The sequence below is a fragment of the Schistocerca cancellata genome, chromosome 2 (genome assembly GCF_023864275.1).
Source record: "Schistocerca cancellata isolate TAMUIC-IGC-003103 chromosome 2, iqSchCanc2.1, whole genome shotgun sequence".
In the NCBI taxonomy this organism is placed as follows: Eukaryota; Metazoa; Arthropoda; class Insecta; order Orthoptera; family Acrididae; genus Schistocerca; species Schistocerca cancellata.
The window spans coordinates 1,105,838,763-1,105,853,993 of NC_064627.1; the positions used below are offsets into that span (position 1 = coordinate 1,105,838,763).

At 37.8% G+C, this 15,231-nt stretch overlaps 1 protein-coding gene across 2 annotated transcripts in view; it reads right to left on the reverse strand.

Moving 5' to 3' along the window:
• Positions 1-1,545: 1,545 nt before the first annotated feature.
• Positions 1,546-15,231, reverse strand: part of LOC126163122 (adenylyl cyclase 78C-like) — an 812,464-nt gene continuing 798,778 nt past the window's right edge. For both annotated transcript variants that reach the window (XM_049920046.1, XM_049920045.1), the window contains 3 exons: positions 14,679-14,824; positions 5,299-5,509; positions 1,546-3,235 (listed from right to left, as the gene is read on the reverse strand). In XM_049920046.1, coding sequence (XP_049776003.1) covers positions 2,865-3,235; positions 5,299-5,509; positions 14,679-14,824 — 728 coding nt within the window. In that variant the 3' untranslated portion in view covers positions 1,546-2,864. The remainder of the gene's footprint in view (positions 3,236-5,298; positions 5,510-14,678; positions 14,825-15,231) is intronic.

Consider the following 15,231-nt stretch of genomic DNA (forward strand, 5'->3'; position numbering starts at 1 on the left):
GAGCACGAAAATTTCTTCTATTTCATTATTCATACACTATTTCTCTAGAAACTATCACAGTAAGGCGGTTCGAATATGCAGGCCAAGTCATGGTATAAATTAGCAAGGAGAAATAGCTGCCACAATTTGTTTCTGTAGGCTGTCTTAAGAGTTTATTATTATTGAATGTAAACTGCTACACTCTAATTGTCCTTATGAAGGTACTGATTGAACATTTCATACAGTTAATGAAAAGCCACTACAATGGAAAAGCTGGGGCTTTTCTCATAGTGATAAGTAGCTGCTGTTTACTGATTACTCACTGTAAATGTTTATAGAGTATTCTGATAACCGATAAAGAATAACAATTATCAGTGTACAACACACGTCTTGCTGCAAACAATGACTTCATTTGCGAAAATAAAGACATATAAAAAGTTATTTTCGGAAATATGAGTCAGTCCTATATTATACATGGATCACTACTGCACATTTATATGTCACAGAAAATAGTTATGGAGTCAACAGTTACAATGAGATATAGAAAATAGTTATGGAGGCAATGGTTACAAAGTGATCACATCATCACAAAATTTAAAAGTCTGGTAGAGCTGTCATCATAAACTTCTCAGTAATCTCTTTATTCTTGCCTCATCTATATTATATGGATTCCTTTTTTCTTACTGTTTTGCAGGTCCCCTCTTACCTACATATCCTGTTGTTTTGATATAGCAGTTCTTGTTCTCATTCAAATTTAGCTGCCCATCTCCTACACTTTACTGCAGTCACCCAATTTTTTGTTTGTTTATTTCTATCTAGCCTTCTTTCTTTGTGAGCCACTGATCTGGCTAGTGATGAGGGAGGGAGAATGTAAGTTAGCAGTTTCATGCTGGGTCTGCTTATAAGTTGTAATTGTGGGGTTGCAGCTGGATAAAGATGGGTAAAGGAATGTGTACAATATTTTAATGACTGTAAGACACATTTTTTCTTTGAAAAATAACCTCCAAAATTCTGGTATGTCTTATACTTGAAATTAATACAAAGATTTTCCAGTGTTTGATTTACAGTTCCTGCCAGTCTTTGATGCTGCAGAAAATGTATCTCTATTTGGCATTACTGGATTCAACTGGCAGCAGCAGTGCCCCAATCCGATGAACACGAATTGTGGGGAGTCACAAGCATGCTAACACTGTCTCCCTCCCACCCTGCCATCACAAAACCAGGATCTGTCTAGCATATGATGCATCACTACAGTCAACAGTGCCAGTGAACTTGAATTGGAAGTGATTTGTGTTATCAGTGACAGTACATTATTTTTTTTAGTAGCTAGCTTACTAATGAAAAAAAATAAAAGGTGTTCACATGATGTGGGCCATAAATTGAAAATAAAAGCATAAGCAAAAGAATATGGAAACAGAGCATTTCAGCCACCCTCCACCAACAGAAAGAAAACCATTTTCAATTGGCAGGCTAGTAAAGAAGAATTTAAAAAAAAAATGAAGATTAAATGTGCAAATAGAGGACTGAATGTAAAATGGCCAGAACTAGAAGATAACGATTTCTAGGGTTAATTTTCTTTTTTTTTAAATCTGGCCTTGCAATCTAATAATAAAAATGGTAGTTATTTTAAAAAAATGCTTACAAAATTAAGGTGCATCTTATAGTTTATGACATCTTACAGTCCGTAGCATCTTATAGTCTGTAAAATACGACAATTGTCTTACTGTAAGAAAACTGAATTCATATTGTTAGTATAGTTACATACAGATTTGTTCTTCTCCCTTTTTGAACTTGGATCCAGTGCCCAAAGAGCAACCTAATTTGTTCCCTAGTTTTCTCTTTATTTCTCTTTCTCATCACAGCTAATGTTTATTGCATTCATATATGATTTGTTGCTACTTTTGATTTTCTCCTTTTTCATATCCCATCTTGCTCACTGCTACTCTGCAGTTCAAGCCTGGAAAGATATTCTCTGTTGGTGGTCTCATCATCATTTGCTTTTTATTCATCATCTGTATCTGTACTGGCCTTGTTTGTTAAACCTCATTTGTTCTTTCCCCTGTATTTTTTATTGTACAGCTTTGTATATAATTCCATAATCCTTCCTCTTCAGTAAATTCCATATACTTTATTTTATAAGATTCCAAGGCATGGGATTATTATTTTAATTTGTTGCTCTTTCCGTAAATGCACCTTTTTTTTACTCTCAGACTGAACAACATATATTTGTGCATGTATCAAACCTATCTCTTTATTCTAATGGAAGTCTTAAATATTTTGTGGGATGTCAAAAACAGTACAAAAATGAAATACAAAATATGAATAGAAAATGTGGTTCAACTATCAAAAACTTATGTACATTTACCAAGGAGAATATACAAAACAATATGATGTAAATATACCGTCATTTTGTATTGTGTTACCTTTTATAATTCAAACCTGTCCATCTGAACAGGAAGTTTCCTCATAACAATTATGTATATATTCCACATATAATAAGTATATACAATGTTTTTACAATAATGTCAACTATATACAAAAGTACTGTGGAAAGGAAAGACAGTGAATTAAGTGCTAACAAAAGGTCTACACAAGTACAAGAAAAGATACCTTAAAAGTAAAATTTCAGAATGTGTCACAAGAAGTTTTGTACTAAATTTATTTTGTAAACTTAAATACTACAAAAATATATCATCTCTACTTTTTTACATTTCAAACTCAGACCAGTGGCATTATCTGAACTCCAAGAGCAAGAAGTATGCAACATCAGTATATGGTTTTTCTTGATGTAATTAATGATTCAGGAGTCCACAACTAAATAGAGATGGAGAGTTAACCATATATTTCTTGCACATACCAGGACATGGCATCAAAAATTACAAGTCTCATCTAGGAATGGTTGGAGGATCTTTGGTGCCATTTGTGACAAGTTTTGGTTCAACATAAGGAAAAGCTGGTTTCTGTTGTGCAGGGTTGTGTTCAGAAACCAGTGGGGTTTGTGGAGCAGAAGAATGCTGCTGCTGTTGTTGTAAACTCCACAAAATACCACTGTTGTTGCGCATAGCATTGGGATCAACCGATAGCTGTCGCACACTACCCCGTCCCATACTTCTGTGAGCAGAATTTGATGTTGGACGTCCTGATAATCTAACACTGCTGTAGTTATTAAAACGGTTAACAATTCCACCTCCAGCAATATTATTCCCATCCTTCTTCTGCTGTTGAGATCGTGCTCTTCCAACAGCAGTGCTGCTTGCTGTATTAACAAAATAAAATTTCAATACAGTGAACATCACTGGATGAACTTACAATGTTAGCACATACAACCATAATATGCAAGCCATTTGCTTTAATTCTGGAATGAAATACATTTGTGATGTCAACACAAAAATGTCATAAAAAACTGCAACATTAACCTGTCGTGATGATAGTCCAAGTCACTTACTATCGTCTAGTAATATATAAAAGCTTTAAAGTTGGTAAAGTTTTAGATTTTCATTTCTCAATATTCTTACCTAGTAGTTTAGACAAAAAGTAATACAGTAAAACAACTTCTGATCCATCAAACTCATCCACTCACACATTTTATTTTGTAACAATATTATGAAAAAGATAGTTGCTACTCAACATATAGCGGAGATGTTGGGTCATGGAAAGGTATAACAAAAAGACTGTTGGAAGGTTAGCTTTTGGCCAACAAGGCTTTTTTTTTAAATAGACACACACACACACACACACACACACACACACACACACACACACACACACACACACACACACACACACACACACACACACACAGCTCAGACAAACATGACTGCAGTCTCTGGCAGCTGGAGCCAGACCGAGAGTAGCAGCAAATTATGGGAGAGGCAACTGGATGGGGATAAAGAGGGGACTGGGAGCAGCAGGAATAGCAGGGGAGGGATGGGGGATGGTAAAGTGCTGTTGGGAGCATGCAGGGATGAGGTGGAGAGTAGGGCAGCTAGATGGAGGGTGGAGGAGCAAGAGGGGGTAACAGAAAGTGATAGAAGTGAAAAGACTGGATACGTTAATGGAATAGAGCACTTTGTAAGTGCTGGGATGGGAACAGGGATGGGCCTAGATGGGTAAGGAAAATGACTAATGAAGGTTGAGGCCAGGAGGGTTGTGGGAATGTAGGATAAACTACAGTTGGAGTTCCCAACTGTGCAATTCAGAAACACTGGTATTCATGGGAAGGATCCAGATGGCACAGGCTGTGAAGCAGTCATTGAAATGAAAAATGATGTGTTGGGTGGCATGCTCAGGAGCGGGATGGTCCAGTTGTTTCTTGGCCACAGTTTGTTGGTGACCAGTCATGTGGTCAGACAGCTTGTTGGTTGTCATGCTCATGTAGAATGCAGCACAATGGTTGCAGCTTAACTTATAGATCATATGACTGGTTTCACAGGTAGCCCTGCCTTTGGTGAGACAGGTGATGTTTGTGATCAGACTGGACTAGGTCATGGTGGGAGGATGTATTGGACAGGTGTTGCATCTAGGTCTATTACAAAGATGTGAGCCATGAGACAAGGGGCTGGGAGCAGGGGTTGCATAGGGATGGACGAGGATGTTGTGTAGATTCAGTGGGTGGCAGAATACCACAGTGGGAGGGGTAAGAAGCTAGTGGGTAGGACATTTTTCATTTCAGGGCAGAGAATATCCGAGCTTTATGTTGCAAAGAAATGTGAGGTGAAAGGAGCTTGTGAGAACTGTGGTAGGGAAAGGAAATGGTTGACTTTGGTTTATTGGGAGAATTTTATGAAAGAGTGGTGCACTGGTAGAAAAGACAGCATATATGACGCTGGTATGACCTACTCCTGAGAAGTGCTCAAGTGTTTGGGATTGAAGGAAGACATCGTAACAATTCTGGACATGTTGGGAATGTGGGTCTCACAGGGAGTGTGCAAGGGATAAGTACCCACAGGCACACTATCCTCTGTGCCCTCGATGGCTCAGATGGATAGAGCATCTGCCATGTAAGCAGGAGATCCCGAGTTCGAGTCCCTGTCGGGGTACACATTCTCAACATGGCCCCAACGATGTATATCAATGCCTGTTTGCAGCTTGGGTGTCGATTTAATTATCATAAAAATGGGAGTGACGTAATAATAGATAAATTACACAGAGAAATGATGTGTTGGAAAGTAAACTGTGGAAAACTTCAGAAAAGCTCTACTCTGAAACTCAACAAAAAAATACCAGCAATTATGAGTGCCTTAGGAGCCACATATTGCTTAACTTCAATGCAGGAAAGAAAGCAGCAGAATCAGAATAAACTGAAAAATTGACACTCACATGTGTTGCCCTTACGGATTGTCTGGCGGCGTCTTGCTTGTACCATTCCGTAAACAACAGCAGCTAAGCTGTTGTACTGGCTGGGTTGCCTAGTAAATGTTGCAGATCTACTTGTACGGCGTCCAAGAACATAGTATGTTTCCATATCACCTTTACCTTTCACTGCTATTGTCCCTCTGAGTTGTACCTGGTAGCCTCTAGCTTCCAGTATCTGTAACAAATCATTTAAATGTGAAAAAAGGAGACTCATATTTCTGGAAAACATAGAAATAAGAACACTGTAAAGTCAAGGTTCTTAAAATGGTGAAATTTAAGCAGCAGACCATTAACATGTAAAACTCAGTTGAAAACATAAGTATAAATCACAACACATAACTTGTAAAATCTTCTTATACTAGCCTAAAGCTTTTCTTGCATGAGCTCATCACTAAATTGAAATGCTTTCACATTTCTGACTCTGATCAAAGGCACCAGGGCATATTACATTATCCATTTAGTTGCTGAGATAATAAAAAAGTATTGATTCTCAGTATGAACTAGCACTAAAACATAATCTGAAAGAAAAGCCACATTTTTTTCAAATAAATGTGATTCCCTCTGCCCTCCTTGTAATGTAAGAACCTCAGCAAGTGGTGAAGAAGGGCAAAGAGGGACTGATAAAAGGAATCACTTGAAGATCATGACTGAAACAACTTTCTGTTGGGACTGACAAAAATTAAAGTAAAAAGCAGAAAAATGTAAAATGTGGGGGAATGTAAAAAATGGTGTTTTACTGTAGTGTGAATGAGCTTCCACAGGGTTATTTATCCCCTCTTGAATGCAATCCACTTCTGTCTATTATCTTGACAAGCATGCCTGAGAAAAAATTTAGCTTCAGAAGTTCACATATTTTAATATTCTTTTATGAGGGCATATTGAAAAATGATGCCTTTGAATCTTTTACATAAGGACTCTTAAAGATTTTTAAATAAAACATATGTTATTAACATTCACAATCTGTATTCTTCATGTCTACATATTTGTTTCGCAACATAGTTACTCTGTTAACAAACATATTTCTCCTAACTTTATTAATGGAGACACAGCCTCACCTCTGTTTGTGTCATCACTATCAAAGTACTTAAATGTGTTATGTAAGTATGGAAACAGATGAAAATCGAATTAGGCCAAGTCAGGACTGTATGGAGGATTATCAATGACAGTGAACCCAAGGTGTCGAAGTGCTGCAGATGTAGCAGTGCTCATGTGTTTTCTGGCATTGTCAAGCTGTAAGAGAGGTGCTCCATGTGTGGATGAACTCTTCCAATTAAAAACTCGATTACAGCATGTCGTTTCTCATGTTCCATTGTGGTTACATTACACAATACCATTCAGAACCCTCTAGTGGCAGAGGCCTGCAAATACGGAGACATGAAGAATAAAGATGGATAATGTTAATAACAATTGATTTAAGAGCTCTCACATAAAACATTTGGAGGCATTGCTTTTCAACATGCCCTTGTATTTGCTATGATTCCAGTTACTGAGTAAATAGACGAGTTTGTAAAACAAGCAAAACTGAAGCCAGTCTGGAAATCAGAAATCAGATCAAGTTGCAGCAGTCTGTATCCCATAGTATTTGTCTTAAGTAGTATTATAAACTCATGAATGAATGAAATTGTGTAGCTAATGGTCAGCTGCGAACCTTTTCTGATTGATGCTTCTTGGATGGCCTGTATGTCTGGTGTCTTAAGTATATCTCCTATCAGTGACTCTATTGGTGTGTGTGTGTGTGTGTGTGTGTGTGTGTGTGTGTGTGTGTGTGTGTGTGTGTGTGTGTGGTGAGTGGTGTGTGTGTGTGTGTGTGTGTGTGTGTGTGTGTGTGTGTGTGTGTGTGTGTAATATACTGTCTTGTTCATGTCATTGTTGATGATGAGAGAGGTGACAGAGTGAAATCTGGTGATGCATGTGTCAACATAGGAAAACAGTACAGCCACTGAGAGCTCTTCCATGCACTTAAGTACATATTTTTTTGTGAAGTCTCTGTGTTGTGATTTACTAGTCTGTAACTTTCATCCTACAATTTCAGAGTTACTTCTAGGTAGTTTAGCTTTTGTGAAGAAGGCGCAATTACAAGTTTTTAAATAACATTTCAGACAGTATTTCCTCTGATGTTGAAAAATTCAAAATTCTTGAAAATTAAAAGAAACTAAGATTAAGAAATATAATAAAACCAAAATAAAAAAAAACCTGGTATAAAATTATGCAGATTTTAAAACAGGTTTCATAAGGTCGTTAAAAGTCTGGTTCTTACTGACTGACTGATCATTCAGAAGCCCACCCTTAATGCCAGTTAAATGTTGAGAAATTCCCATCTCTTTGAGTAAGTTCAGTCCCCCCCCCCCTTTTTTCCAAATGAAGTATACTTAAATTATTTAAGGTTAGAGAAAGGTGACGACTAGCTTTCAAGTGTTCGGCAAAGGCTGGTTGGTTTATGATGTGACATTTTTTGTTCAATAAAAGTTTGCAGAATCTCGTCTTGAACATCATACCTCTTTGCCCAATGCAAGATGTATCACACTCACAGCAATTAATCATATATCCCCCTGAACTGTTAAATCTGTCTGTATATGATTGCTCATTTGTTCATTATGAATATAACAATTTTGAAATTTGTTAGCCGCTGAATTAAAACAAAGAGAATTCCAGACAAGTCCTTTTTTATCACTGACATGTCCATGAAATATTTATCATCCTTAAAGGACCAAGGCATGATCTCAGAGTGCTGGAAGTAGGCTTCAATAAACTGCATCCCAAAACGGAATTCACCCACAAATTGATGGATAAATATAATATACTTAACTACTTAGATTTGCAGGTATAACTCAATGGAGGTAGTATACTATTTGATATTTACCAAAAAGCTACTACAAGTGACATGGTGATACAAGCTTCCTCTTGTCACCCAGTCCACTACAAACTTGCTTTCTTTAAGGCTATGATTCTTTGGATTCATTAACTGCCATTATCGAACTGCCATTATCTCCAGCTTTCATAGAGAAAGGGCTGTCTAATCCTAGCTACACTGCCATTAATAACAGCTATAACCTGGAGGCAGTTGACTATTGGAGGCAGTTGACTATTTTACACAATGGAGACTACACAAAATGAAAACATCCTCCTTACATCTCCAACCAATATCTCCTGATTCGTGACAATCTCCTTTGTAGGAAATATTTCATATGACTCAGCCACACTTTTAAAAAAATACCATATTAATATTGCATATACATCAGCAAATTGCAAAGCATTATATTTATAACAAACAACCACATAGAGACAAATGTAATGGTTCTGGGGTATACATGATTAATTGCTGTGAGTGTGATGCATCTTACACTGGGCAAAGGGGAATGATGTTCAAGACGAGATTCTGTGAACATTTATTGAACAAAAAAGATCAGGTCACACACCAGCATTTGCTGAACACTTGAAAGCTAGTTGTCACCTTCCTCCGACCAGAAATAATTGAAATATACTTCATTTTGGGAAGGGGGGAGGGGGGTGGAACTGAACTTACTCAAAGAGATGGAAATTTCTCTACATTTAACTTGGGCTTCTGAATGATCAGTTTGTCAGTAATAACCAGACTTCTTATATTTCTATTGTAAAATATATCTAATTTTATCTCATTTTTTTTCCTTCTTTTGTGCAGTGTACTATTACAATTTTACTACTTGGGTGCCGTCTAATCACTTTCACATCCTGCTTGTAGCTGCTTCTTTTTATAATAGTATGCCTACATGAGTTTAAGCCTTACTGACACCAGCACCTTCTGTTGATGTACCACTCTATTAGTGCAGGCAACATGGTTTTCCCCTGTATTGTACTTTCAGTGTGGCTGTCTATTAGACCATTCAGTCACCTGGGATCCAGGTCATTGAATGTATGTGTGGCTCTATGCTACACTTCACCTGGTGGCTCTGGCTATTTTTCTTGTGCCCTTTCCTTCACTTTATGCCTGCCTACATACATTAACCACCAGCCCTGGTTTTATTTTTTCGGTTTTCATTTTCTTGTAGAAAATCTGAAGAAGCCTTAACCACTTGAAATGAGTTATTTGTAGTAAACATAACTTTGCATCTGTGACTGTCTCTCTATCTAATTCTGGAAACTGGTTGCTGTGCCTTTCAGCCCATCATGGAATGGAACAAACTGTATGCTTACAAGTCACTTGTGTGACCCATCCTAAAATATTGCTCAAATGTGTGGGACCACACCAAAAGATACTAAGAGGAGCCACGGAACATATACAGAGATGGGCAATACAAATAGTTACATGTTTGTCTGGCCCATGGGAGAGTGTCATGGAGATGCTGAAAGCACTGAAATGGCAGATTCTTGAAGATAGGTGTAAACTATCCAGAGAAGCCTACTTACAAAGTTTCACAAGAATTGGTTTTAAAGGATGACTCAAGGAATATACGAGGGATATCCACAAAGTACATTACATTTTCGTTTGTGTGCATTAGGGGTGAAGCTAGCGCGGCCATCTTGGTGTCATGGCATTCCGCCGCTCAGTCGGCATCCTGCCGTGCTAGTGAGAGGTTTGTGCTGTACTCCATTGAGTTACTGTGACAGTTTGAAATGTCAGTGTTAATTGAAAATGCCCCGAAGTGTGAAGTGCGTACTGTAATAAGGTTTCTGACTGCAAAAAACTGTACACCGATAGAAATCTATTGGCAGCTTTGTGAAGTGTATGGGGACAACATAATCACTGAATGTGGAGTGCATCAATGGGTCATAAAATTTAAAAATGGCCAAACTAATGTTCACGACGAAGAGCGAAGTGGAAGACCCAGCATAGTGACCGCCGAACTTGTCGAAAAAGTCAATGCCGCGGTCCGTGAAAACCGTAATTTTACAATAACGGAACTCTCTATGAGTTTTCCACAAATTTTGCGAAGTTTGTTGCACGAAATCATTTCCGAAAAGCTTGGATACCACAAGTTTTGTGCAAGATGGATACCAAAAATCTTGACAGAGATTCACAAGAATCAGCAAATGGCTGCAGCGTTAACATTTCTGGACGCTTACGATAAAGATGGTGACTCATTACTCGATCGCTTCGTTACTGGTGACGAAACATGGGTTAAGCATGTGAACTGCGAGACAAAATTGCAGTCAATGCAGTGGGGGCACACAAATTCCCCCCCAAAGCCCAAGAAATGCATGCAGACAATGTCGGCAAGGAAGGTGATGGGGACTGTCTTTTGGGACAGAAAAGGTGTGATTTTTGTGGATTTCCTGGAAAGAGGCACTACAATAAACTCTCAAAGGTATTGCCAAACACTGCACAACGTCAGAAGAGCAATACAAAACAAGCGCAGGGGAAAGTTGGGCTCAAAGATCTTGCTGATTTACGACAACGCCCGGGCCCACACGGCAAATGCCACTCGTGAAGTTCTCAAATCTTTTAAGTGGGAGTTGTTTCCTCATCCGCCGTACAGTCCCGACCTGGCACCGAGCGACTTCCTCTTATTCCCAGCAATGAAGAAGCGGTTGGCTATGCAGCGTTTTGATGATGACGCACAGCTTCAAGAAGGGGTAACCACGTGGTTGAAGGCACAGGCGGCCGAATTTTATGACGAAGGAATTTCCAAGCTCGTCCATCGCTACGATAAGTGCCTTAATTTAAATGGCAACTATGTAGAAAAGTAGTATTTAAGTGTGGCTTTCATATGTATATAATAAGAAAATTTTCCAATACTTTATTTATTTTTAATTACAAAACGTAATGTACTTTGTGGATAGCCCTCGTACTACAAACTATAATGTCTCTCTTGCTCAAGTGGTGAGGACAAGATTAGATCAATTACAGTTCACACAGAGGCATTTAAACAGTCACTCTTGCTGCACTCGATATGTGAATGGAATGGGAAAAAGCCCTAATATCTGGTGGATTCAGAGTATCGATGTACGAGCAAATGTAAATGTGATTGAACAATTCAGTGTCTGCATGGCACAAGGCATTCATGCAGAGCTGTGAACAATGTTGAGAATGAGGGCCATGATTGCCGACACACAACAGCATCACAGACAACTACATTTGTCATGTTCAACAACTTGTTTAGGGTGACAGACATTTTACAATCACTGAGATTGCAGATGGGGTCATGATAAGTTATGGAAGCACTTTTGTCATTATCACAGTAATTCAGAAAGAAGTGACCATATTAAAATAACGAGGTTTGTTCAAAAAATTCTAATACTTTGTCCACAAAATTTTTCCACACTTACCTATTATTTATTGTGAATGGTCTCCTTTGATATATGCTCCTCCACAATTGATACACCACTCCAAACACTGTTCCCACTTCCAGAAGCGATCTTGGTAGGCCTCTTGCTGGATTGTGCAAAGCGTTGTCTGCAGATTTTCTTTTTCTCATCTATCATTGCAAATCTTTGTCCTTTCAGTTGGTTTTTCAGCTTTGGAATTTAAAAAAGTCCATAGTGGCCAGGTCTGGAGAGTACGGAGGATGAGGCAGCACAGTGATTTGGTTTTTTGTGCAATAATCACGCACCAACAGTGATGAAGGTGTGGGTGCAATATCATGATGCAAGAGTCATGAACTGTCTCGCCACATATCACGCCATTTCCTTCTCACATTTTCTCACAGGTATCAACACATCCCAATAGTACCATCAATTAACAGTTTCTCCCTGTGGCATGGATTCATGATAAACTAATCCTTCAGAGTCAAAGAAAACTGTCAGCACGGCTTTGACATTTGATATGACCAGATGAGTTTTTTTATGCTGGAGAACCTTTCCCAACCCATTGTGAATATTGAACCTTATGATTCTCTTAAGGAACATCTCATTCTCTTTCATGCAATCCAAAAGCTCTTCACAGATTGCGAGGCAAAAGTCATTTGCTCTTGACTCATGAGCATAGGATGAACTTGGCAGCAAATGCTGGGTCAGGATTTCATGACATGATCCAACTGAAATGTTACATTCTTCTGCAATCTCTTCGACAGTCAGACTTTGATTGGCACACAAAAGTTTGTTGACATTCCTGAGATGAGTGTCATCAACAGATGTTGAAGGGTGGCCTGAACGAGGGTCACCTTTAACTTCTGTCTGGCCATTTTTAAACCACATGAACCATTTGTAACACTACGTATCGCTTAAGCACTCATCACCATGGAATTCCTTCATCATTTGATGTGTCTCTGTAAAGGTTTCCTTGAGTTTCACACAAAGTTTAGTGCAGATGCATTGCACCTCTAACTCTGCCATCTCGAAATTCGCAAACTGTGCAACACAATGGTCTACTCAATACAACACTGAACAATAACTAACAGACATACAATAATGAAACTTACAGCAGTTACACATAAAACACAGATGTATGCATGGATGCCAATCACATTTTTCTCCAACACACTACTGGCAGGAAATTATGAATACTGAAAATCACATCACATAAAAGAAAAGGTAGTTTATCACATTCCCATACCTTGGAGCCATTTTGGAAAAACTTGTGCGAATATTTAAGAACACAAAAGTAGGAATTAGTTTCCAAATAAATAACACCTACAGAAGCTAATCCAATGTAAAATAACAAAAGTGAATCTTAACTAAATCAGGCTTTTATAAGATGCAGTGTGGTGAGTGTCTGAAGTACTATGTTGGACAGACAGGATACTCTTTAAATAGTAGGTTTAAGGGGCATATCAGTGACATAACAAGCAAATGGATAGAAGCACTTGCATGTTTGGTATTTGCCTTACAGAGAATAAACATAATGCTGATAGTATACAGAAGGGGAATTTTGTACTTCATACAGAAGGGCAGAACCATGAACATTTTGGAGGAAATGTAAATTTAGATCATCTCAAGACTCGCACTAAAGATCCCTTAAATGAACAAACACATATTTAATAGAATATTTCTAGACAACTCCAATTCAGACTTTCAAAAAATGGTGAACATTAGTTGAATGCTCCTTGTAACTGTTATCAGTACCTCCCTCTCATTATGTGTTCAATATTTCTATGCCATTTTATTACTTACAGTATGAGAAGTCTTGTGACTAGGGCCTCACATTGGGTAGACCGATCACTGCTTGCAAGTCTTTCGATTTGATGCCACTTTGGCGACTTTCACGCTGATGGGGATGAAATGATAATGATTTGGACAACACAACACCCAGTCTCTGAGCGGAGAAAATCTCTGACCCAGCCGGGAATTGAACCCGGGCCCTTAAGATTGACATTCTGTCACAATGACCACTCAGCTACCGGGGGCGGACAGTATGAGAAGTTATGTAAGTATATGAAGGCATTTTGTGTCTCTTCATGATCATGAAGTGTTTGACTCTGATGATGATTCAATTTAGTGGTTGTATTTTTATGTGTGACTAATAGGTATGTATTTCCAATACATGGTTTCTTTGTGGCATGATGCTGCATGTCACTGTACTTTATATCCCATCCTTTAAGTAATACAATACATGAAATATTATATACAGTCAGGAAAATTATGTAATACAGGAACTTTTTAATGGATTTTCTAGATTGTGGATATGTGTGTTTTGTACCAGTGTTAATAAAATTTGGATGGTCCCCATTTCCCCTAACCTTAAGCTTACCTTAGGCCCTACGCTACCAAATCTTTTGTATCAAGAAACCTGCATGCATCTTAAATGTAGTACCTGGAAGTGATTTTAATAGACTGAAGCTGATTCTCACCTGTTTTGACCAATATGGTGTTCATTGCTGACATATGCAGCAAGCAAGAAACTAGTTTCAAGAGATTTTAATCATTTCTATTGCATACTGATAAAGTCAGTTAAGAGAGCTATGTTTATCTGCTTGTTTTTTTATGTATTATCGTAATGAGATGGTGTATTTTATACTTTATACAGATGGTGTATACAATGAATGATAAAACGAACCATAGAGTCTCACACCATTTTAACCATGAATTTTCATGGATGTATAGTGAAACATGTACGTATTTTTCTAAGTGGTATCTCTAACCTTGCTGTATATATTAATTGCATCTGTAACAACTTGAAAAGGATCCAAGGTCAAAATTGCAGTTGTGAGAATTATAATAAAACATGTAGTCAATGAGAAATATGTTGTCATTAAAAAAAATCTCAATATGTGGTGCAATAAGCGGTATTGTGGCCTCAGCACTTAAAGTTATCTCAGAATATGCTTGTAATTGCAGGGAGAGAAAGAGAATCAAATGGAACTGTATTTAAATATTTCTTTCTTTTCTTTTTGCCACAGAACACAATACATTATAATCATACTCTTGCAGTTATATTACATCAGAAATTTGCTGAAGCATACATTAATTTAAAAAATTGATGTTGCTCTTACCATTGCAGTTTCTTTGGGTGCTTGTATCTGTCCCATTGTTCCTGTAGAGTCCATCCTAGAAGCTTCATTTACAGTATTTCCCCAGATATCAAAAACAGGTTTTCGAGCACCAATAACACCTCCTACAAGAGGACCACAACTGATACCTGCAAAACATTCAAAATAAACATAATTTAACTGATTGTTGTTATGGTAGTCCCACACTATTTGTAACTATTTTCTGTGCAAACAGTTGATTATTGATCAACATTAGTTCCTTGCATTGCAGAAAATAATCAAAATCCAGGAATCTTTGAGTAGACTGTTGGAAGACAACACACACACAAAAATATTTTGATCTTACATACTGAGTGATCCATTTTGAATTCAAGCTTGTACTAAAGGCATCTCACTGTTTGTGATGAGACTTGAAAAGGATGAATCATCCTAAATAATTATTGCAAACCCTGACTAGTATAGATCTGTGACTAGTAAAGATCTGCTTTCACAAGTAGTAGAGGAATAATAAACTAATGAAATCAATGATTTACCAAAACCTGCTTTACAATGAAAA